At 36.2% G+C, this 26,306-nt stretch overlaps 1 protein-coding gene across 2 annotated transcripts in view; it reads right to left on the minus strand.

Annotated features, from left to right (window-relative positions):
• The window catches only part of INTS7 (integrator complex subunit 7), a 102,512-nt gene that overhangs the window by 57,681 nt on the left and 18,525 nt on the right, over positions 1 to 26,306 (minus strand). For both annotated transcript variants that reach the window (XM_035010496.1, XM_035010495.1), the window contains exons 5-7: positions 20,417 to 20,463; positions 16,908 to 17,107; positions 16,300 to 16,422 (exon numbers count right to left, since the gene is read on the minus strand). In XM_035010496.1, coding sequence (XP_034866387.1) covers positions 16,300 to 16,422; positions 16,908 to 17,107; positions 20,417 to 20,463 — 370 coding nt within the window. The remainder of the gene's footprint in view (positions 1 to 16,299; positions 16,423 to 16,907; positions 17,108 to 20,416; positions 20,464 to 26,306) is intronic.

Below are 26,306 nucleotides of genomic sequence, written 5' to 3' on the forward strand. Positions count from 1 at the left end.
AATTATAAGAACATATTATGAGCAACTATATGCCAGCAAATTAGATAATCTGGAAGAAATGGATGCATTCCTAGAGATGTATCAACTACCAAAACTGAACCAGGAAGAAATAGAAAACCTGAACAGACCTATAGCCACTAAGGAAACTGAAGCAGTTATCTATCAAAAATCTCCCAAGAAACAAGAGCCCAGGGCCAGATGGCTTCCCAGGGGAATTCTACCAAACATTTAAAGAAGAATTAATACCTATTCTTCTGAAACTGTTCCAAAAAATAGAAATGGAAGGAAAACTTCCAAACTCATTTTATGAGGCCAGCATTACCTTGATCCCAAAACCAGACAAAGACCCCATCAAAAAGGAGAATTACAGACCAATATCCCTGATGAACATGGATGCAAAAATCCTCACCAAAATACTAGCCAATAGGATCCAACAGTACATTAAAAGGATTATTCACCATGACCAAGTGGGATTTATCCCTGGGCTGCAAGGTTGGTTCAACATCTGCAAATCAATCAATGTGATACAATACATTAACAAAAGAAAGAACAAGAATCATATGATCCTCTCAACAGATGCAGAAAAAGCATTTGACAAAGTACAGCATCCTTTGACCTCAATATCATAAAAGCCATCTATGAAAAACCTACAGCGAATATCATTCTCAATGGGGAAAAACTGAGAGCTTTCCCCCTAAGGTCAGGAACGTGGCAGGGATGTCCACTATCACAACTGCTATTCAACATAGTATTGGAAGTCCTAGCCACAGCAATCAGACAACAAAAAGAAATCAAAGGCATCCAAATCGGCAAAGAAGAAGTCAAACTCTCACTCTTTGCAGATGATAGGATACTTTATGTGGAAAACCCAAAAGACTCCACCCCAAAACTGCTAGAACTCATACAGGAATTCAGTCAAGTGGCAGGATATAAAATCAATGCACAGAAGTCAGTGGCATTCCTATACACCAACAACAAGACAGAAGAAAGAGAAATTAAGGAGTCGATCCCATTTACAATTGCACCCAAAACCATAAGATACCTAGGAATAAATCTAACCAAAGAGACAAAGAATCTGTACTCAGAAAACTACACAATACTCAGGAAAGAAATTGAGGAAGACACAAAGAAATGGAAAAACGTTCCATGATCATGGATTGGAAGAACAAATACTGTGAAGATGTCAATGCTACCTAGAGCAACACATTCAATGCAATCCCTATCAAAATACCATCCACTTTTTTCAAAGAAATGGAACAAATAATCCTAAAATTTGTATGGAACCAGAAAAGACCCCGAATAGCCAGAGGAAATGTTGAAAAAGAAAAGCAAAGCTGGCGGCATCACAATCCCGGACTTCAAGCTCTATTACAAAGCTGTCATCATCAAGACAGTATGGTACTGGCACAAAAACAGACACACAGATCAATGGAACAGAACAGAGAGCCCAGAAATGGACCCTCAACTCTATGGTCAACTAATCTTTGACAAAGCAGGAAAGAATGTCCAATGGAACAAAGACAGTCTCTTCAACAAATGGTGTTGGGAAAATTGGACAGCCACAGGCAGAAGAATGAAACTGGACCATTTCCTTACACCACACACAAAAATAGACTCAAAATGGAAGAAAGACCTAAATGTGAGACAGGAGCCCATCAAAATCCTAAAGGAGAACACAGGCAGCAACCTCTTCGACCTCAGCCGCAGCAACTTCTTCCTAGAAACATCGCCAAAGGCAAGGGAAGCAAGGGCAAAAATGAACTATTGGGACTTCATCAAGATAAAAAGCTTTTGCACAGCAAAGGAAACGGTCAACAATACCAAAAGACAACCGACAGAATGGGAGAAGGTATTTGCAAATGACCTATCAGATAAAGGGCTAGTATCCAAAATCTATAAAGAACTTCTTAAACTCAACACCCAAAGAACAAATGATCCAATCAAGAAATGGGCAGAAAACATGAACAGACATTTTTCCAAAGAAGACATCCAAATGGCCAACAGACACATGAAGAAGTGCTCAACATCGCCTGGCATCAGGGAAATCCAAATCAAAACCTCAATGAGGTATCACCTCACACCAGTCAGAATGGCTAAAATTAACAAATCAGGAAACGACAGATGTTGGTGGGGATGCGGAGAAGGGGTAACCCTCCTACACTGTTGGTGGGAATGCAAGCTGGTACAGCCACTCTGGAAAACAGTATGGAGGTTCCTCAAAAAGTTGAAAATAGAGCTACCCTATGACCCAGCAATTGCACTACTGGGTATTTACCCCAAAGATACAAATAGAGGGATCCAAAGGGGTACGTGCACCCCGATGTTTATAGCAGCAATGTCCACAATAGCCAAACTATGGAAAGAGCCAAGATGTCCATCAACAGATGAATGGATAAAGAAGATGTGGTATATAGATACAATGGAATATTATGCAGCCATCAAAAGGAATGAAATCTTGCCATTTGCAATGACGTGGATGGAACTGGAGGGTGTTATGCTGAGCGAAATAAGTCAATCAGAGAAAGACATGTATCATATGACCTCACTGATATGAGGAATTCTTAATCTCAGGAAACAAACTGAGGTTACTGGAGTGGTGGGGGGTGGGAGTGATGGGGTGGCTGGGTGATAGACACTGGGGAGGGTATGTGCTATGGTGAGCGCTGTGAATTGTGCAAGACTGTTGAATCACAGATCTGTACCTCTGAAACAAATAATACATTATATGTTAAAAAAAAAAAAGAAGAAGAAGATAGCAGGAGGGGAAGAATGAAGGGGGGGAAATCGGAGGGGGAGATGAACCATGAGAGACGATGGACTCTGAAAAACAAACTGAGGGTTCTAGAGGGGAGGGGGGTGGGAGGATGGGTTAGCCTGGTGATGGGTATTAAAGGGGGCACGTTCTGCATGGAGCACTGGGTGTTATATGTAAACAATGAATCATGGAACACTACATCAAAAACTAATGATGTAATGTATGGTGATTAACATAATAATTAAAAAATAAAATAAAATAAAATGCTAAAAAAAAAAAAGAGCAGTTCACAAGCTCGGGGAGAAGGACTAGATTGCTGGAGAATGCCCACCCTGATGTGAGGGGATGCCATCAGAATGGCAGAGAATAAATGGAAGGAAGCACCTAGACTCAACTCAAAGTCGCAATTTGGAAGAAAAGGGGCAGTGAAGAATCCAGAGAGGATACAATTTCGACAGTGGGAAAAATGAGCGAGGACAGTTCAGTGCAAAGAAGCCAAGGAAGGGGCAAGGCTGACAGGGCCAAATACACTAAAAGTAAAGAAGACAAAGGCCGACAAGCCTCCAGATCTAGCATTAAGAACCCTGGTGACATTTGAAGTGCCTAAGCCAAAGTGATAGGGAAACAGATCTAAATGCAAGTGTATTAAAGATTGAAGGACAAAGAAATAAAAGCAGACACAGATGCTGTTTTTGAAGTGCAAAAGAAAGCAGTTTTTAAAAAAGTGATTGTGTTTAAGTAATACCAAAGTCTTTTCTATTTATTCAAATACTTAAGCCATTGCCATTTACCTATGTCTTCTTACTGCCTAAATTATCCTGCCTTATGCTGTTAATTAGCTTACGTTTAGGAATAAAATCCACAGCCAAACAGCCCCAGAAGTTAAGGACTATGTCTTGTATTTATACATATTCAAAATTATGTCTTATAGAGTGCTCTGTGTATTAAGAGACATTTCACCTTTTGGGATAATCGAGAAGGCATGTGCAAGACATTTATATGAGTATTAATAATTTTTAAAAAGCAAAAAGAATTTTACCATTTAAAAATTTGAGAAAAAGTGTTAGAAAAATTTTTGATAAAATTATTGACCATGTTATCTTCTAATTTCTGTCACTCGGCACAGCATTGGGTACCTACAATGCTCTCAGTAAATACACACTGATTTCAAGGTTCATTAATTCAAATCAGTTAGCTTAACAGAACACATCACAAAGTTCCCCAGAGATGGCATGTCAATCCTGTTTCAACGAGGAAATGTGGCTCCCTTCTGTTCCAAGGACATGACCTATTACAAAACTGTCTTACCAGGTCCATTTTTCATATTGACAAAAAGGAAAAATCTAACTCTTCAAACACAACCCCCTTTCTCACTCACTACCACGGTCTTCTTCACTGACTATTTGGTCTGAATTTCTCTCTCTCAGCTGGCTTACCTCACTGCTCAACTGAAGCTCTGTCCTGAATTACTGTTTTCTGGGTCAGTTCCTAAATAGGGGCTTCTCCTCTACCCTAGAATGGGACTGGCCACCAGGGATGTGTTCCAGAAAAGCATAGCAAAAAGCTTTTAGTCTTTAAGGTACAGAAAAATGTTATGTTTAAAAGTACTCTGTCAGAGACATAACCCCTCTAATTTTTCTATGTTTCCATTGTACTAACCCACAAAGAAAAAGATGATTAAAAGAACTAATTCTCAGGCTTAACTTATCATTCCTCCTAGTATTAGGTAAGGAACAAAACAGAACTCTCAGGAGATATAAAGCCAAAAATAAAATTATATCTTTGAAATTATCCAGAACAGATAATCTTTCACTTTGTAAGAGGTTGTATAAATCAACTTCTTCAGATAAAATTACAACATCGGAATATTGTAAACTATTAATACAAATTAACACCAACTAAAATGGATATTTATGTTAGTAAGGCATAAAAAAAATCCAAACAAAACTATAAACATGAGAAAATATTTTTGTTCCTATGAAGTTATTCTGTTTTCAACTACTTTAATAATAATATACTCTATTAGGCCTTCATTTTGGGTTTTTAACATTCAGAATGGAAGTATTTCCTTTAAACCTGGAATGTATGATTCCATGTGGAAATTATAATACCTACCAACACACCAGTAAAAGTAGCAATGAAAAAGACACAATTGCTCTTAAAATTCCAAAACTCAAAAATCAATCAGTGGTGGATAAGATTGGCTGAGAGGAAGGAAGGACAGACGGAAGGATAAAAGGAGGAAACCTTAGAAGAAAAAGAATTACTCTTGGTAATTGGGAGTTAAATTCAAATTTGAAATCAACAAACCATTATCTTGTAAAGGTTTTATCATTAGCACTGTTTTCCTCTGCTCTATTTCAATATTTTCAAAAATACATCTAGGTTCTTAAGTAATGATTATTTGACCACATCTATTTAAGTAAAATCAATATGCTCAGGTTTCAGGCACATGAAAAAATTCTTTGTGAGACAGACAAATATTAAAAAATGTATTTTTTTCAATTAGAACTAACCAAAGAAAAAAGTTACAGGAAAGATAAATCAGAATAAAAAACTCAAGAGAAGATGGGGTTTAATGAAGAAATTAGTAAGCTGTGAAGTCAACAAAACATTTAATATTTAAGTTACCGTTAATGTGGTTGTGAAGTTCAGTGCATATATTATGAAAAAATTTATTACAAAAAAGAAACCACTGCATAGCATAAAAAAAAGACAACTGATCATCAAATTGCAGATTATTTTAGTAAGACATAGGGGGAAAGTGGAGTGATGGGCAGAAGAGGAGAATTCAGACCTACTAACACTTGTGACATTTCAAAGACCACACTTTTCATTTTTAATAGAGATACACAAGCTCTTAGATTAATATATACTGAGTATAGAGAAAGGTAAAGTAAAAAAAAAAAAGTTTAATTAGCATATAAAAATCTTTTTAATTCACTACAGAGTAAAAGAATAAAGAAAACAAGGTAACAAAGGGAAGTAATGAAAGAAAGGAAACAAAAAGAATGTATAAAAACAGCATAAAGTAAGATGGAAGAAGTAAGTAAAAACCCTCAGGTATATCAGTAAATGCAAATAAGTTACGTTACACTATTTAAAAAGACTCAGATTAAGTCTAAGGAGGTACATCTAACTGAATGCTATTTTATAAGGATAAAACCTAAATGACAGAGAAAGGTTAAGGATCACAAAATTGGCAGACCTAGTAAATACATGCGAACAAAAATAAACAAGTAGCAATGTCAATGATACATAAAGAATCTGAGGCAAAGAGCTTAAAATAGGAGACAGGATTCCTTCACATTAGTAAGAGTTCTATTGTGCAACCAGAGAGCATTAGGATTTTTAAATTAAAATGGCTAGACACAAACTGGTGTGAGACGCTAATAAATAACAAAACTTCATAAATCAAAAAGAGAAAAAAACTAATTTAAGATGGTATACTTGAGTACTATCATCAATACAGTAGATTCAATATAGCTTTATATTGAAATGGTATTATATACAATATCAATATAACAATACATACACATACTATGTAACACGTTATATACTACATATTTATCTACATATTATATTACATAAAACATACCTGATATAATTATATAGAAAATATACCTTCTTTTCAAATCCTTCAAACTATAGCTGACCTTTGAACTACAGTTGACCTGTGAACTACACAGGGGTTGGGGTACCAACTCCCTGCACAGTCAAAAATCTGTATATAACTTTGGACTCCCCTAAAACTTAATTACTAATAGCCTACTGCTGACTGGAAGCCTTACTGATTAAAAATAAATAGTTGGTTAACACATATTTTGTAAGTTATATGTATAACATACTTATAATAGATTAAGCCAGAGAAAGGAAAGTGTTACTAAGAAAATCATAAGGAAAATACATTTGCAGCATTGTACTGTATTTATTAAAAAAAAAAAAAATCCATGTAGAAGTAGATCCATGCAGTTCAAACACATGTTGTTCAAAGGTCAACTGTATTTATAAGACATGATCCTATACTGGGCCACAAAGAAACTTTAAAATTAGAAATTAATAACAAAAGTTGGCAACAACAAAAATTCCATGAATTAAAAAAACTAATCACTTCAAAAATAGAAATTTCCAGTTACAAGATAAATAAGTACTAGGGATGTAATGTACAACATGGTGACTACAGTTAACACTGCTATGTGATGTATAGGAAAGTTAAGAGAGTGAATCAGAGTTCTCATCATAAGAAAAATTTTTCTCTTTTTATTGTATCTATATGAGATGATAGATGCTAACTAAGCTTACTGCAGCAGTCATTTCACAATAAATATAAATCAAACCATTATGCTGTATTCCTTAAACTTATACACTGATATGTATCAATTACATCTCAAAAAAACTGGAAAAGTATATGAATAAAGAAGAAAAAAATTAATTTCAGGGTCAAAGAAGAAATCAAAATTGCTCTTCTGGAAATTAAAAAAAACAATCATTTATAATACTGCTAACAACCACGGAATACTTAGGAATAAATCTAACAGAATGTGTACAAGAGTTGTATGCTGAACATTAAAAACTGCTGATGAGAAACTGAGGAAGACCTAAATAAATGGAGATATATACAATGTTCATGGATCAGAAAACTCAATACTATTATGATGTCAGTTTTTTCCAAATTGATCTATAGATACAAATTCCAAACAAAATTCTAGCAAGCTTTTTTGCAGAAGCTAACAAACTAATTCTAAACTTTGTATGAAAAGGCAAAAAACCTAGAACATCCAAAATAATTTTGATAAATACAAAGGTAGAGGACTCACAGCATCTGATTCCAAGACTTACTATAAAGCTACAGTCATCAAGATAGTGTGCTACTCGGGCATCTGGCTGGCTCAGTCAGAGGAGCGTGCTGACTTGTTCTCAGGGTTGTGAGTTAGAGCCCTACGCTGGGTGTAAAGATTACTTTAAAAAAAAAAAAAAGTGTGCTATTCATTTAAGGATAGACACATAGACCAAAGAAACAACAGAACTCAGAAACAGACTTACATAGATATGGTCAAATGATTTTCAACAAAGATGCTAAGGTAATTCAATGAAGAAAGGACAGTCTTTTCAACAAATGGTGCTGGAACAACTGGCTATCTAAATACACCTCAATCCCTACCTTGTACTATATACAACAGTCAACTCAAAATGGATCACAGAGAGTTGAATATAAAATCACAACTATAAAACTTCTAGAAGAAAACACATGGCAAAATCTTGTGACCTTGGGTTTGGTAAAGATTTCCTAGATAAAACACAAAAAATACACCCTAAAAGAGGAAAAAATAAATTTCATCAAAGTAAAAAAATAGGAAATGGTTGCAAAATACACAGCTGATAAAGTATTTGTATCAGGAATATATAAAGAACTCAGTAACAAGAAGACAACCAAAACAAAAAAAAATACATAAAATATTAGAATAAGCACTTCACCGAAGAGATATAGATTATAAGATATAGATGAGATATAAATGACAATAGGGAAATGCAAATTAAAACCATGATGAGATATCACGATACCTATTAAAATGGCTAAAATTACAAAGTCATATAATAGAAAGTGCTAGTAAAAAGAGAGAACTAGAACTCTTATACATGGCTGGTAAGTATGTAAAATGGTTCAATCATTATGGAAAACAGTTTGGCATTTTCTTACAAAGTTAATAATACATTTACCATACAACACAGCAATTCAACTCCTACATATTGACCTGAGAAATGTCTCCAAGAGACCTGTACAATAGTAGCTTGATTTATAATATCAAGAACTGGAAACAATCCAAGTGTCCATCAACTTGTGAATGAATAAATAAACTGTGGCATGTCCATACACTGGGATACTACTTCTCAATAAAAAGGAATGAATTACTGCTTAATGCACACCATGGATAAATATCAAAGAATTATGCAAAGTAAAAGAAGTCAGACCCAAAAGGCGACATACTGTAGGATTTCATTTATATTCTAGAAAGGCAAAATTATAGGGATAGAAATCAGATTGGTGGTTGTGAGATTGACTACAGAGGAGCCTGAAGGAATACAGGCATTTTCCTCACTCCAAAAGTGAGGAAAGTGTCCCAAATCTCATTTGTGGTGGTGGTTACACAACTACAGACATTTATTAGAACTCACTGACCAGTATACTTAAAAAAGTTTCTGTAAATAAATTATACTACAATAAACCTGACTTTTAAAAAACGCATTTCAGGGGCGCCTGGGTGGCTCAGTTGGTTAAGTGTCTGCCTTCGGCTCAGGTCATGATCCCAGGGTCCTAGGATAGAGCCCTGCCTCGGGCTCCCTGCTCAGCGGGGAGTCTGCTTCTCCCCCTCCTTCCCACTTGTGCTCTATCTCTGTCTCTCTCAAATAAATAAGTATTTTTTAAAAATGCATTTCAAGGGGGCACCTGGGTGGCTCAGTCGTTAAGCATCTGCCTTCGGCTCAGGTCATGATCCCAGAGTCCTGGGATCGAGCCCCGCATCGGGCTCCCTGCTCGGCGGGAAGCCTGCTTCTCCCTCTCCCACTCTCCCTGCTTGTGTTCCCTCTCTCGCTGTGTCTCTCTCTGTCAAATAAATAAAATCTTAAAAAAAAAAAAAATGCATTTCAAGGGGCACCTGGGTGGCTCAGTTGGTTAAGCGGCTGCCTTGGGCTCAGGTCATGATCCCAGGGTCCTAGGATCGAGCCCCACGTCAGGCTCCTTTCTCAGTGGGGAGCCTGCTTCTCCCTCTCCCTCTGCTTGCCACTCCACCTGCTTGTGCTCCCCCTCTATCTCTATCAAATAAATAAATAAAATCTTTAAAAAAAAATGCATTTCAGGTTAAGGGCAATGAGAGCATTAGAAGACATAATTTATGGAAAGTGGGCAATCTGCACTAAGGGGAAAATTAATAGCCTTAAGTGTTTTCATTATTAAACAAGAATAAAAATAAGTGTTCCAAGCACTTAAAAAAGATAAGAAAGCCATGCTTCTACAAAGTCTAATTAAGAAAAGGGGGATATAAACACAAACAGTAAGAATAAAAATAAAGATAAAATTTCAAATACAAAAATACCAAAAATTATAAAGTTTCCCAATATCGATACTAATGAATCTGAGAAGTGAATTAAATGGAAAATATTATCATGGAAAATAATTATCAAAACTGGTTCAAGAAGAGGTAGAAAAATTTTAATAGGGCAACATCCATGTAAGTAATTGGAAATATTCTCAAAATACTATCCCTGGAGAAAGTTCCAGGTTCAGATGGACTTATAACAGCTTTTAAGCAGTATCTTTAGGAGACAGAAAATTTCGATGTCATAGCTATTCACCATTCCAGAGGAAAGAAAGAGAAAGCTCCCAATTCATTTTATTAAGACAGCACAACCCCAACCCTACAATCTGCCAATGTATACAAGAAGGAAAACTGTAGAATAATGTTACCTTTAATTAGAGCTACTCTTAAAAAAGCATTTTTATGTATATGCCAGACACCGTACGTATATACACTGCTTCACCCAAATATCTTAGCTATCTGGCAGTCCTCTATTTCCCTAGTCTAATGGTATTTCTATGTTTCTTTAAATTCCTCCCATGATAAAAACAAAAAGCAAACAGACAACATATACTTTAGCAGTACAATCTCAATTCTTTGCTCTTTAAAGTAGAACTGCTTTATTTTTTATTTATTAGTTTTTATTTAAATTCCAGTTAGTTAACCTACAGTGTAATATCAGTTTCAGGTGTACAATTTAGGGATTCAAGACTTCCATACATCACCCAGTGCTCATCACAGCAAGTGCACTCCTTAATCCCTATCACCTATTCAACCCATCCCCACCCACTCCCACCTACTCCCTGGTAACCATCAGTTTTGTTTTGTTTTGTTTTGTTTTTCAAAGATTTTATTTATTTATTTCTGAGAGAGGAGAGAGTGAACACAAGTCACGGGGTATGGGGGAGGAGAGGCAGAGGAAGAGAGAGAAGCAAATCCCTGCTTATTAGCAGGGAGCCTGACGCAGGCCCCATCCCAGGACCCTGAGATCATGACCTGAGCCACCCAGGCGCCCCCATCAGTTTGTTCTTTATAGTTAAGAGTGTTTCTTGATTTGCCTCTCCCCTTTTCCCCCCGCATGATCATTTGTTTTGTTTCTTAAATTCCACATGAGTGAAATCATATGATATTTGTCTTTCTCTGACTGACTTATGTTGTAAAGCAGAACTCCTTTAAAAACACTTTCTATATTTACTGTCTCTGATATTTCTCCTGTTTTTCCAATCACTCTTGTACTCACAGTGATCCAATAAAATTGTTTTTATGCAGGTCATCAACGACTTCACTTTGCTAAATGCAAAGGCGAATTATCAGTCCTCATCTCTTGGAGAATACAAATACAGGGCAGTATCTCACACAGTGGACTGCAGCCATCTTCCTATAAAACTATCTGGGTTTATCTCCTACCTCACTGGCTGCTTATCAGGCTGTTTTGCTGGTTATTTCTCATTTCATCATTCCCTGAATCTTCTCATTTATTCTCTCTCCTTAGGTGACTCATCCAGTCTCATGATTTTAAATACCATCTATAAACTGATGACTCTCATATTTACAACTTCATCTAGATCTGTTCATTAAACTCCAACTCCTTGACAACTCCACTTGGATGTATGACACCGTAAACTTTACTTGGTCAGAACTGAACCCCTGATCTTCAAGAAATAAGCCTCCCAGAGTCTTACCCATTCCAAGTAAATTTGTTGAAGTCAAAAACCTTGAAATCATCCTTTCTTTCTCTTATACTCTATGAATAATTTGCCAGTAAATCTGTCAGCTTTGCCTTTAAAATATATCCAGAATATTACCACTTCTCCCTGCTATCTTCACTGTTCCCCTGGGTTCAGAGAGCCATAGTATTTTCTAATTGGAGTATTTATATAGTCACCTCCTAAATGTTTTTCCCTGCTTCTGCCCTTATGTCCCTACAATCTAGTCTCAGTACACTGAAGTCAGAGAGAATTTTTTAGAACAAGTATGCTAATGTCCCCTGCCCCCCAGACCCCCAACCCTGGTAACCACTATTTTACTCTGTTTTCATAAGTTTGGCCTTTTCAGATTCCACAGGTGATATCATACAGTATTTGTCTTTTTCTGTCTGACTTGGGATGGGGGGATAGGACAGATGTTTAAGGGTACGAACTTACAAGTAGTAAGTCCTGGAGATCTAATGTATAGTATAGTGAATATGGACAACAATATTGTATGATAATCATCAAACTTGCTAAGACTCTAGAACTTAATTAGTCCTACCACTAAAATTAAGAAATAATAATTACACAATGTGATGGGGTACTAATTATCACTACAATGGCAATCATATTACAATATATGTCTCATATCAACATGCTGTACACAGTATTATATGTCAAATATATTTCAATTTAGAAAGAATAATGGCCTGTGCTAATGTCCTTACAAAGGACTCACAGGCCCTAAATGATGTGCAACCTGCTCCATCCATCCTACAGCATCTCTGACTCAGCGCCCCCTACTTATAGTCACAGTGACCTCACACTCATGAATGCTCTCACCTCAGGACCTTTCTTGCTGTTCTCTCTGCTGGTAATGCTCTTCTTTCAGAGGCTCATGAAGTTGGTGGTCCCTCCTTTACGTCCTTGATCAAGTGCCAACTTTAGTGAAGAGCTTCCCTGACCACCCTACGCAACACTGCAACCTCCATCTTGCACACTCACTAATCCTATTCCTTGACTTTTTCTCCACAGCATATATCACTACCCAGCCTCTCCACCCAGCAGAAGCAAATCCAAACCTTCTATAGAGAAATTCTTCAGAGAATTCCCACACACACTTTTCCAAGAAAAATGAGTAGCTCAAGGTAAAAAACAGCCAAGTATATAAGGAAAAAGAGTACTACAAAAGACGGCCAATAGAAATCGAGAGCAGAGACATATCTGGAAAGACTTTAGATAAGCTGGAGAAATAATTATTGAACTAAAACAGGAGAAATTATTCACAACACAGCACAAAGAGATAAAGAGATGGAAAAAGAATATAAGGAACATGGGGGATTGATATAAGGGCTAATATATATTTTAAGTGGAGATCCAGGAGGAAAGGCAATATCTGAAAAAATTATGGCTGACAATTTCCCAGAACTGCTGAAAAGGACCAATCTTACGATTCAAGAAAACCAATAGTCTAGACAGTTTAAAAAGAGATCTATAATCAGATGGTTCATAGTACAGAACATCAAATTAAAGAGAAAAATTTTAAAGCAGGAAAAGAAATTCTTTCAGAAGAGTACTGCTATTCTCAGCAGTAATAATGGAAATCAGTAGACAGTAAATGGTAGCCTCGATGTCCTGGGCATTCTATTCCCAGAGAAAGTGTCTTTCAAGGGTGAGGGCAAAATGAAGACATTTTAAGACAAGTAAATACTGGGAGAGCTTACCACCATAGACCCTCACTAAAGGACTTTCCAAAGACAGAAGAAAAAGTATCCCCGAGAGAAAGCCTGAGATGCAAGAAGAGCAAAAACAGTGGAAGGTCCAAACGATCAATGAATTTATAAAACAAAATTGTTTGATAAGATAGAATTAAGACACATGATAACAATGCATAAGCTTAGAGGAATATAAATGAGCAGTGTATTGTAAGGTCTTTGCAGCAGAATTGACATAGGACATAACTCAAACATAAAGATGCATTAAAGAGGGGCGCCTGGGTGGCTCAGTCCTTAAGTGTCTCCCTTCAGCTCAGGTCATGATCCCAGGGTCCTGGGATCGAGCCCTGCATCGGGCTCCCCGCTCAGCAGGAAGCCTGCTTCTCCCTCTCCCACTCCCCCTACTTGTGTTCCCTCTTTTGCTGTCTCTCTGTCAGATTAAAAAAAAAAAAAAACCTTTAAGAAAAAAAAAGATGCATTAAAGAAAAAGTAAAACGGTGATAATCTTTTTTTCTTTTTTAAGATTTTATTTATTTATTTGAGAGAAAGAGAGAGAGAGCATGAGTGGGGGGAGACGCAGAGGGAGCAGACTCCCCGCCGAGCAGGAAGTCTGATGTGGGGCTTGATCCCAGGACCCCGAGACCATGACCTGAGCCGAAGGCAGATGTTTAACCGACTGAGCCACCCAGGTGCCCCTAAAACGATGATAATCTATCACATAGACACATCCAGGAGAAAACTGAAGTAGCTACATTAACATCAGACAAAAGAGATAAAGGCAAAAAATGCAGTACAGAGATCTAAAGAAATGAAAAGATACAGCATGTTCATGCATTAGAAGACTTAACAGTGTAAAAATATCAACTTGTTACAAATTGATCTTTCCATTCAATGGAATCCCAATGAAATTATCAACTTTTTTTCCAACTTTTTTTTAAAGTGAAACTTGATCAGCTGCTTCTGAAATTTATATAGAATGCCAATGGCCAATAAAGTACAAGTACCCAGAATATACAAAGAATGACTACAAATCAACAGAAAAATAAGACTTGAATAGCCATGTCAAAAAAGGAAATCCCAATGGTCAATAAACACATTAAAAGGATGTTCAACTTCTTTAGTAATCAAGGAAATAGAAATTAAAACTACAACTTCTAAACTGGTAAAAATGTAATCTAAAGATGTAGAGATCAATGGGCATTCTCTATTTAGAATGTAAATTGGTTCAATCACTTTGGAACACAGTTTGACATTACCCAGTAAAGCTGAAAATATACATATTCTGTACGTCAGCCATTTCACTCTTAAGTATATAAAGAAACTCCTGCACATAGCACGTAAGTGCCAGGAGATAAATTGAAGAATGCTCAAAGCAGCACTATTTGCAAGAGCTGCAAGTTGGAAAAACCCATCAACAGCAAGGAAACTGTGGTCCATTCTATATAATAATGGAATACTACACAGCAATTAAAGGAAAAAACATGCGACCACATGTATGAGTCTCATCATTATAATGTTAAGCACAAGAAATAAAAACAAAAAGTAAACATTAATTTTTAGGGAAACATATATAGGTGGTAAAACAATAAAGAGTGAAAAAATGATCATCACAGAAGTCAAAATAGTGGTTTCCTTTGGGTTGGCTTTACGATTCTGATCAGGGAGGACCGTGCCAAGGAAGGTGGCAGGCTTCTGTGAGCCTGCGGTGTTGTTCTGTTTCTAGCTAGATGGTGGCTACCTTGTGTTCATTTACAATTATTTAAACTATTAAATATTTTAGATACTTTTATGTGTGTGTGATCTATCATACAGTAAAGAGAAAAATGAGAAGGGATGATCCAGTGCCTTCACCAGGTTTGGTTCCCTTTGGTGGCTGACTGAGTACATTCTCTTCTCGGAAAGACAGTATTATTTAGCAGAAAAAGCGTTAGAGGACAGAGCTCTCTTAAGTCCTCTTAGGAAGCTCTCTTAAGCACATTAAGTCTCTCTGAACCCTAATTTGTTCATCTACTATAAATGCAAATACTAACAACTGCCCTTATCTCTTGGGATATTTGTGACTATCAATCACAATACACTGAAAAGTGTTTAGAAAATTGCAAACAAAAAACCAATTAACACAGCAGCTTAGTTTTATAATCTGAAATTCAAAGGTTTTTGTTGCACGGTAGCTACGATGACACCAAGAGGTAATAAAATCCCTGAAAATAAACATCAAATTCTAACAATCTTCCAATTCACTTTAAAGAGCATTTTTTAGAAAATGGTACATTTGTTAACAGTAATGAATAAACAAATAGGTTCCATTTTAAGAAAAAACAAATATAAAACATTAACTTAACCTAAAAAAATGCTATAAAAGATGCCACATTAAAAGTCTAGAGATTGAGGGGCGCCTGGGTGGCTCAGTCGTTAAGCATCTACCTTCGGCTCAGGTCATGATCCCAGGGTCCTGGGATTGAGCCCTGCATCGGGCTCCCTGCTCAGCGGGAAGCCTGCTTCTCCCTCTCCCACTCTCCCTGCTTGTGTTCCCTCTCTCGCTGTGTCTCTCTCTGTCAAATAAATAAATAAAATCTTAAAAAAAAAAAAAGTCTAGAGATTGAGACCTGCTCTTGTATTTACAAAAGGAAACTTAAGAATGTCCTTCCTCTCCATGAAAAGGAAAAATATACTTTGCTGAGTTACACTTCTAGCACTTTCTCCCTAATAAATCACAGTCAACACCAACTGTTCTCCCTAAAGTGAGTAAAGGAGACCGGAATTAAATAAATGATTTTACTGGGCTTCTCAATCAGCCTTAGTGCTGCTATGGGAAAATTCACAAGAAATTGAGAGGCAAGTCTAACTCACTAAAAGAACCTGAAACATGAAAGGATAAAAGTTTTATGTATTTACCTTGCCACTTGAAAAAACAACATCTACCACAAATATCAACAATACCCGTAAATTTTTTTCATATTCAAACATCTAAAAGATGACAGAGGATACAAAAATGTAACGTAAAATGATTTTTTACAATGTTGCATTATTTTTCTCTATAAAATATTAATGTTCAAAATTCTACATACCTGAATGTTTTCCCTACTCCAAGTGTGTGGTGTTTTATTGGCAAGTAATTTCAGATCTTGAATAGCAAGTCTCTTTACTGCTTTCCTAGGGTCATTCTTCAAATACTGCAATAGAAGCTGAATCTATGAAAGAAATAAGTCATTCGTGAACAACACTGTCACTGAAATTACCATGTGTAGTATAATTTAGTCAAACTTTTAGATTTGAGACAGAACTCACTTCCAATTGCAGCCCAGTTAATTAGCTATGTGTTCATGTTTGGGCCACTTTCTCATCATTCACAAAAATATACTTATCCCTTAACTTGTAAGGTTCTAGTGTAGGACCCAGCTCTGAATATTCAACTCTTTCTTTTCTCTCCTGCCAACCCCACACTCTGCCATGTACCCCCACCTCCACGCCATATTCCTAAAAGGCTCCCAAGAATTAGGACTGTGAATACAGAAAAGAAAAAAGCAAATAAGGAAAGGAAAAAGGAAATAAAAGTGATCTTTATCAGAGAAGGGACCTTAATATCATCAAAATTTTGGTTATTTATTTTTTTTTAGTTTATACTTAATATGCAAATTTACTGAAGAAAAGGCAGTTTAAAGAAAATTTAAATTACCTGCTTAGGTGTATCAACCAAAGATGAAGCTGCAAGCAGAGTAAAGGTGTGCAAAGAAACAATCACCATTTTGGTGGAGGGGTAGGATGTGACCAGTTGCTGTAAAAGCTGCCGTGCGCTGGATGCCAGGATTGCATCATGGTGCATGTGCTGGAGGATGGGGATTAACTTCAGTTTCAAGTCCACTGGTGTGGCTAAACCTGGACAGAAAAGGAATCGTTAGGGACAGATTTCTGACGGTCATCCTTGATAATATTTCACATTTAAAAGTGATTCAATTAGGGTGCCTGGGTTAAAAAAAAAAAGTGATTCAATTAGCAACATGACCATTTAAAAACAAATAGTATGCTAATGTTATGTTTATGACATTAAAGATAATTATACTAGAGCTAACCCAATTAAATTCAATAGTTTTTTTTCCAAAAGCATTTATCTTAACATTAGTTTTTCGGTGAGTATAAAGCTACATGCTGCCAGTAGAAAATGCCTTTAAAAGGCACAGTAGAAAGCAAAGTCGTATTTGCTGTCTATTCTTTCTCACAACATGCTAAAAAGATATATATATTACGGGTACACATACACCTACATACGCACATACTCAATGGCTACAATTTAATTATATTTACAATTTTAATTATTTCCTTCACCATTAAGTCAAGATCTGGATGTGAATAGACTGTATGTGGAGGGGTTCTGAACTTTGGGTAGCAGTGCCTTTTTTTTACTGCCTACACAGCTGGAACTCCATGAGGATTAACTCCAATGCATCTTTTGCTGTCAACATTGGAGCTACACAAACAAAATCTTTTCTTCTACAGCATAGCTTTGTGATGATAGAGAACAAAAAAACTGTCAATCATAATTTACTGCATATATGCCAAAAGCTAATTTATACTCTGCAGAGCACTGTTTCGCCATTGTGAAGTAACTGTTAGTGTTAATATATGAGAGGATTTCAACATCCAGGGGTGGCTTATATCAACAAACTCCCTTGCTATTGGGCCTCTATTTAAGTCTGGCCAAAGCGGAGAGCCCCAGGAGATGGGAGGGAAAAAAATGAGGTCAGAGTATTGACTCCCTGGTTTTCTCTCTGCAGTCATACATATCATGCTTATGTTATTAATATTTTGATCCTTAAGGTACCAAATGCATCTGACACTGCTAACCATTCTGTCTTTGAAACTCTCTCCCGAAGGCATACTCCTGGTTTTTGTCCTTCCTCGGGCTGGTCCTTCTCAATCTCTTCATATTTATCTCTTTTATCCATACTTTAATTTCTGGTATTCCTTGGGGTTGGTAATAAATGGTAATAAATTTTCTTCTCACCCTCAATACCTTTCCTGAGTGAGGTGATGTAATCCCATGGCTTCCATTATCAGCTATATGCTAAAGACTACCTCCTACCCCTCCACCCTGCCCCTGAACTTCAGATAATATAAATCCCATTACCTCCTGGTCACCTCCACTGGGATGGACAGTTTTAGAGTCTGTACTTAGGGCCAAAGAGAGATTTAATCTTCACCACAAACCTGCCCCTCTAAAAATTTTTCCCATTTCAGTATATGACAGCCTCATCATTATAACTCCTCAGACCTTGGAGTCTTTCTTGACTCCCTTACTTCTCTCATACTCCACATCCAAATTTATTAGCAAATCCTTTAGGTTCTATCTTTAAAATATAACCCAAATCTGACTATGTCATTCTGCTTCCATTGCTATCACAATGGTCCACTTCCACCACCATCTCTAGACTGATTACAAAAGTCTCCTAAGCATTCTCCCTAGTAGGCTTTTCCCCATGGGAGATTCCTGTCTCCTATCCCACCCCTCTTCCTCTGTAAATCTGTGCTCTACCCAGCGGTCCATGGAATTCCTTGTGTTTACAGATATTTTTACTGGTTTAGAGACACTCAAGAGATTTACTTGGCAGAAACACAAGCATCCTACTTTATTCCTCAAACTCCCCTGCCATTTCCAGATCTTGGGCTCCAGCCTTCCTCCACTTGCCCTCACTGCCACTCTTGTGCTTTATTCCCCCTTTCTCTTTCAACCCCCTAGTTCCTATTCTTTTGCTTTAAATCTTTTTATAGATAAAACTTAAGAAACAATAATGAATCTTAGGTCTATAAATTAATAGGTTTCTACATATCGATATACTCAAATAACTATCACCCAATATACACAATACTCCAGCACCTTAGGAGGCTTACCTATATAGTTTCCATCAATTCCCTTGCTATTTGCCCACTGTTTGGGTTTAGCCAGTGAAGAGCCCCAGCAGGGGATGGGAGGGAGAAGAAAGAGGTCAGAATATATATTCCCTGGATCCCTCTCTACAAGGTCACATCAGGTCATATCACACTGAAGGTCAGTTTTTCAAAGTGGCCCTCCTGACATGACTCCAGGTTTCTGGTAACCACTCCCTCTCCGCACCTTTGGGTATAGGATTACATTATCCCCTACAGTTCACCCTGACTACACCTTTGAACTGTTCCTTCCTTCAACCCTCCTTGGATTATTTTAATTCGAGCATGACATCTATTTCCTGATGTAATCTTGTCTGATAGAGCCAGCGTTCAATAAAAACTGCTCAATGAATGAGGGAGGATGCTTCCTTTTAATGACAGCTTTCTGCAGGACAGCCCTTTTCTGGCAGTGGGGGAAAAAAGGACAAAGGAAAGGAGGACAGGACAAAGCTCAACCACTGTATCTTTGTCTTCAAGTAATTTTAATGTGGCTCCATTTCCTCTTCTAATAGACATAACAGTATTGCCTATCCGAGTCTGCCAAGTTGCACAATTCACAGGAATGCCACGTAGAAAAATACAAAGAAGGTGGTGCTCTCCAAGCCATGTAGTGCTGGAGCCCCTTTAGTGACTAGGACGGGAGTAAGTGGGGCCAACACACATGAAGCACAGCATGGAAGATGAGTTTCGAAAAGTAGGGCCTTGAAGGCTATGGTAAGGAATTTGGATCTGAGTTTAGCTGCAAATGGAAGACACTGGAGGAACATTAACAGAACATGGAGAGAGCCTCAGAGTTTCTAACAGCCCTCTGCTCTCCCAGATCAGAGTGCTCTTCCCCTAAATAACTGTATTTCTCACACAAATATCACTTCATTAGAGGCCGTCCTTCAACATATACAAAATATAAAGTGCCCCCTTCCACCTTGGGGTGCAGACTCTACTCTCGGAACTCTTATCCTTCTTACCTCACTTTTTCTCCATGGCAACTGTTATATCATATTTTTATTTGTCTATTGCCACCTCTCCCCCATTTCTGCCACTAGAATGTAGGTTACACGAGGGCAAGGACTCTGTTTTGTTCACTACTGTATTCTAAGCACCCAGAACAGTTTGGGGCATTTAGAAGATGCTTAATAAACATTATTTGAATGAATTAGTGAATGAATGGTGACAAACACATTGTAAGTACTTAATGTTAAGAGCTATCAATATTAATATAAATCCCAGTAAGTCACTTCATAATACTGAATGAAGCATACATACCTTGAATCATTTCACTGATTTTGTTACAGATTCCTACAGCAAAATCCCTTGGAAAGAGAGAACAGCAAAAAACTTTAAAACCAAAAAAATTACATTTGCTTAAGTTTTCCAAGGACATAAACAGAACACAGTCAACACGGGAGAAACATAATACTTCAAATCGTAACTAATATTCCAAATGTCAGGTAGTGGGGTTGGGGTAAGAAATGCAACTGAAACCAAAATTCCCACCAGCAAATGGGCTTATGCCAACACTGTTTCCAAGCGGTATTCAAGGTAAGATGTTCTGATTTATGGGTGCTGTTGCAGTTTGCATCACTGAGTGCCACTGTCTAAAAGATTCAAGGTCATTATCTCAGTCTACGATATTTTAGGATGTGCTTTTGATTAAGAAAAGCTTTTAACACCGTAAGCTGATTATATAAGCAATAAAATATATTTCGAATATTCTAAATTTAAGAAAAATAGACTAAGTATGAAGTAGAAAAGCCAAGTAGGAAATATGGGCAGAATATTACCAAAAGCCAAACTATTTAAGGTTGGCCATTGTTTTTTTATATTATATACATTTAAAGTGTTTTCCAAGGTGCTGCTTTTGATTCGGTCCCAATAAATATATCACTGAGTGCTGCAAAAGTTATTAATAACATGAACATTTGGGATAAGACATTACATCATATGTAAGGAAATATAATACAGGTAATATGATCAAGCTTGGCTCATTTAGCCACGATGAATGCTATGTAAGATATGAAATACTTCCCCTCTGTAGTTCAATGGATGTCTACATAAAATATTTCCTGCCATTAAGATATTATTTGCCATTTTCAATTCCATTCTCGTAAGTGAATAGCACAGTTTTCCAGAGGCTATATGATGTATAATGACATCACCTCTTGACAGCTGTGCATTCTTGTGTTTCCTAGAATTTTCTAAGGTAGTAGGTTCAGGTTTAGTGTACAAATATGTTTTCTGAGATTAACTCAGTTCTCAATCCTTCTCCTGTGCTTTTACTATATTTGACTATATCTATTACTATCTCTATAACATCATTATCATCCAATACATCATTGTTTTGAAATCCTGAAGTTTTCCTTATGCTTACAGAAACATATCAGGAAGTACACATTGCCATACTTTGCAATAAAATTTTGAAAGATTTTTCTAAAATTTTATCTAAAATTGCTTTTTTAGAATTTAACAATATTTTATTCCAAAATACAATAAAGTTTATTTGCAAAGCATTTTTTTTATACTTAAAAATGAATCACTGGCTTGACAAAGAGATTAGAAGACTCATTTTCTCAACCCACAGCTGTACCGTCTAGGTCTAAAGATGCTGAAAAAGGTAAAACTGACATATCGAAGAGCTTTCTAATTCATGGAAGAATCTATTCTAAAGAAAAGCAAAACTGTAAATAAAAAAGAATATGACTAAAGCTATCCTTTGATTTTTCAGATATTAATAATTTAACTTATTGTGCCTTATGAAATAAGACATTTCAGAAAGTATTATGGTACCAGTTAACTTGTGGTTTCGTTTCAAGACTAATTATTTAGAATTAAAAAAAAAAGACTGAGTATTTTAAATGTGCTCTTTAAAAGCAAACTATTGATTTTTAAACTAGAAATCCTAACAGGGTAAGTTATCGTAATGCACTGGCTGGAGAAGTGCACATAACAGCTAAGAAACGTCTGCAGCTGACAATGCTGAATGCCTGGATGAAAAGTCAGTACAAGACATCAAGCACTGCCACTTTTCAACACTGGAGTAACTTATCACATAAAAGATTTAGCTGCAAACATGAAGACTGAGTTAATAGTTCAACTGCAGAATTTTATCTCTGCCTCACAAATGGAAAATCTACAGACATGGCTAGATGTGCTCTTTTGCTTGTATCAGCATCACCTAATCAGAGAAAATCATCTTGTATGTGAATTCTTGGCAATAAGCCGTATTTGTGCTGAAAATTTCAAAGCAAGTAACTTTTTTTTTTTTACTCTCATGATTTTCCTCGAACACCAATGTTGCTTTCTTCACCACTGGTACCAAAGCAATGAGCAAAACTGCTGGTACCTTAGCAAGACCCAAGGCAGTGTCACCAAACTGTCCCAGCAGCCACTGTATTCTCCACCCCTGTGCACTCACATTAAACGGAAAGAAAGGAAGGAAGGAAGGAAGCCAGACGCACTTACAAACGTCCTTGATAAAACAGTGAAAATTACTAATTCTATTGAATTTCAACCCATGAGCAAGTATCTTTTTAATATTCTCTGACAAAACAGAAGCCACACATAAGTACACAGTGGTTGTCTCCAGGAAAAGTACCATGTAATTATTTGAGGTATGAGATGAACTAGACATTTTTTCATGGAACTTCATGGTTATTCCGACTTGGCTATTTGGCAGACATATTTTCTCAAAAGATGAATAAAGTCGGCTTGTCAATTCATGGAAAATAACTGGGCAAATTTTTTTTGCCAATCTGAGTTTCTAAGCAAAAATTAGAATTTCGGAAAACTTGTATCTATCGCCATGAACTTGACAACTTAATATTTAAAGAATTTCCTGACGAGATCAGTGGCCAATAACAAATGTGATCCTTTGATATGATACAATGAAATGGGTCAACATTTGGAAGACCTGCACAAGGCAGTGAACCAATGTTTTCAAAAATGCCAACGCATTAATTATAAAACCATAAATGGGTAAGAGATTCCAACAGATTTCAATGTACAAGTTCACTGATACGATTTTAGAGTCCACATTGCAATTAATCTTTAAGAAACCACCACTTGTCTAGTTCTTGTATAACATCAAAGAAAAATATTCATAACTACCTATAAAGCCTTTAAAAATATTCTTCTCTTTTCCAATTGTATATCTGTGTGAGGCTAGATTTGTTTCATATACTTTATGGTAACATATTGCAACAAAAATGTTGAATACAGAAACAGATATAAGAATCCAGCCAGACATGAAAGAGATTTGCAAAAATGTAAAAAAAAAAAAAAACAATGCTACTCATCTCACAAAATTGTTTTGTTTTGGAAAACAACTATTTTCATAGAAGTATTTTTATATTAACATATTTAGAGAATTGTTATTTTAAAAATGAACACGTATTTTTAAAATTTCGCCATTTAAATTTCTAATACTGTAAATATCAATCGATACAGTCCATGTAAACAAAAAAAGCTGAGGACCTCAATAATGCTTGAAAAGTATAAAGATACCAAATAGTCTGAAAACTACCTTTCTAAGATATCAGCTTCACATTTGATAAGAAAAAGTTAAGTTATAAATGTCTTTTAGGTGTAAGATAAGAGGTGTATCGGGCATGTATAGACAATTCATTCACATATCAGAGTGCTCTTATAGTTGTTATTCTTTCTTCTTATTCTTCCTCTAACTTGCTGCCTCTTCATCACTTGGTTTTAGCTCAAATGTCACCTCGTTAGAGAGGCGTTCCCTGATCACTCTACTTAAAGCAGCTCACTCAGGTCATTATAACAATGATGAAACTGTATTATTTTTATCACAAAATTGTTTTATTTTTCCATAACATTAACACACATCTGAAACTATTTTGTGTTTACACAACAATAGGGCTTTTATCTTCTCTACCCCTGTATTCCTGGGTGCTGAGCATACTCTCTGGACATGGTGGATATTCAATAAGCATTTCTTCAGTAACTATATACTTTTATACAACTCAAAATTTAAAAATCTGTTATGGGCCTTTAGGGTCAATAAACCGCAAATTAGAAGCCTGCAGTTTTCTTTCTTTCTTTTTTTTCTTTTTGCTACTAATATTTTTTTTAATTCTTAATGTCAGTATTAAGAATGTATGTTAATATAGAGTCTCATATGGTGATAAGACTATAAACAGAATAATCAGATTTTCCAGCTTCCATCCATTCCACCCCTGCCCCTCCAAAAAAGCCAGATCTGACAGCATCAGGCATACATACCTGCAATGTCACAACCATCTGGGGCCAAGGAGTAAGCAGCCACCACTTTTAGGCTGCGAGTGTGTTGTTCAGTTCGGCACAGTGGCCGCTAGAGGGCACCTCTCTCACTAACAATGCTTCCCCAGTTTCTGAAGGCATTTGGGTTTCCAACTCCTGCTTTGCGACCCAGGGACTAGCTCTTTAAATATATAAAATCTTAACCTTTTTAAGAACAAGTTAGATGTGATTATGATAATAGACAAAGGGAGAACAGTATTAAATAAATTCTTAAGGTCTTATTTGGCCAGTTGCTCTAATTTAAGATTCAAAACTGATAGAGATACTAAGACAAAAACCCATTAATATTGGTTGAGATAGCTGATTTCAAGCCAGGTCATCATTTCAGAAGAAGAGGTAAATGCTAATCTCAAAAAGATACAGTTCATTATACAATTAGTTAATTTTACACTCTGATACATTTTGAGAGGCCCTTGAGCCTTTCCTAGTGCACAAATTTGGTATTTTTAAAGATAACAAATTATATCATACTGAAGCCTGGTATGTTAAAAACTGCTTCTATGTAAACCATTAATTTAAATGTTTATTAGTCAATAAATTCTATAAACGAAGAATCATGTTTCTACGGTACTTAGTTAACCTTTTCCAAAACAGATCAGAAATGCCACAGCTAATAAAATTAGCTTCTGATAATAACATAAGAGAAAACCTGAACCAAAAATGATTCTCATTAAAATAAAATATAATCACTAAATTACAAATTTATCATCTGAATTTAGAAACTAAATTTAGAAAACTATTTTTGGAGCTACAGGAAATGCAAGCTTACTCAGGTAGATTATAAAGTACTGATACCTTGACAGTGGTAATCAGATAACTATTCACCAGATACATAATTCCTAACCAATAAAAACAATTTTTAAAAAGTTCTCTCAAAAGTAATGACTCTCAATAAGAAAAAAAATGCCAGTTCTCAAAAGCACAAATAGGACTGTATTTACTCAGATATTTCTCTTCCTCAGTTACTGCCACACCTACTAATTTTGAGCAGTACATAAAAACTACATGCTTTCTATTCTCCATTCTCCTTTTCCAATGAGTAATCCTGGGATTCTGAAGGTTTGATAGGAGCAGCTGAAGAGATGAATACACATATAATTAAAATCTGAAGAGAGAAAGTTGGTGATAAACTGTTCCAAGTTTTATCCAAATTTAGCAGAGATTCTTAATGGAAATGCTATCTTTTTTTAATTTTAAAAGTAACATTTATCTGATTATAAAGCCCAAACTTGCTCCTGACAGTATACACAGAAATTTATAAAAAGGAGAATAAAATAAGATACCATCTTATCACCCAGAGACAGTATTTTGATATATATCCTGTCTTTTTTGTTTTTCATCAACACAAATACCTGTTTCTTAAAAAATATATTCTGTAAAAGCTTATAAGCTATGACATAACCTGTTTCCAAATATACTTCTAAAATATATGTTAAAGAGCTGATATAATATTTCACTGTACGATCATATTTATCTAAGCACATTGGCTGGAAGTTAGGTTGCTATTAATTTGTTTTGTTTTTATTTTATTTATTTATTTTTAAAGATTTTGTTTATTTATTTATTTGACAGAGAGAGAGATAGTGAGAGCAGGAACACAAGCAGGGGGAGTGGGAGAGGGAGAAGCAGGCTTCCCACAGACCAGGGAACCCGACGTGGGGCTCGATTCCAGGACCCTGGGATTATAACCTGAGCCGAAGGTAGACGCTTAACGACTGAGCCACCCAGGTACCCTTGTTTTGTTTTTGTAACACTACAACTAGCATCCTTGCAAATAAGTATCAGTACACGTTGCTGATTCCTCAGGTTAAGTTCTCAGAAGTGGATTTTCTAGGTCCACTGAGGGGGTAAAAGGATG

Source organism: Mirounga leonina, unplaced genomic scaffold (genome assembly GCF_011800145.1).
Source record: "Mirounga leonina isolate KUSES-001 unplaced genomic scaffold, KU_Mleo_1.0 Mir_154, whole genome shotgun sequence".
NCBI classification, from domain to species: domain Eukaryota; kingdom Metazoa; phylum Chordata; class Mammalia; order Carnivora; family Phocidae; genus Mirounga; species Mirounga leonina.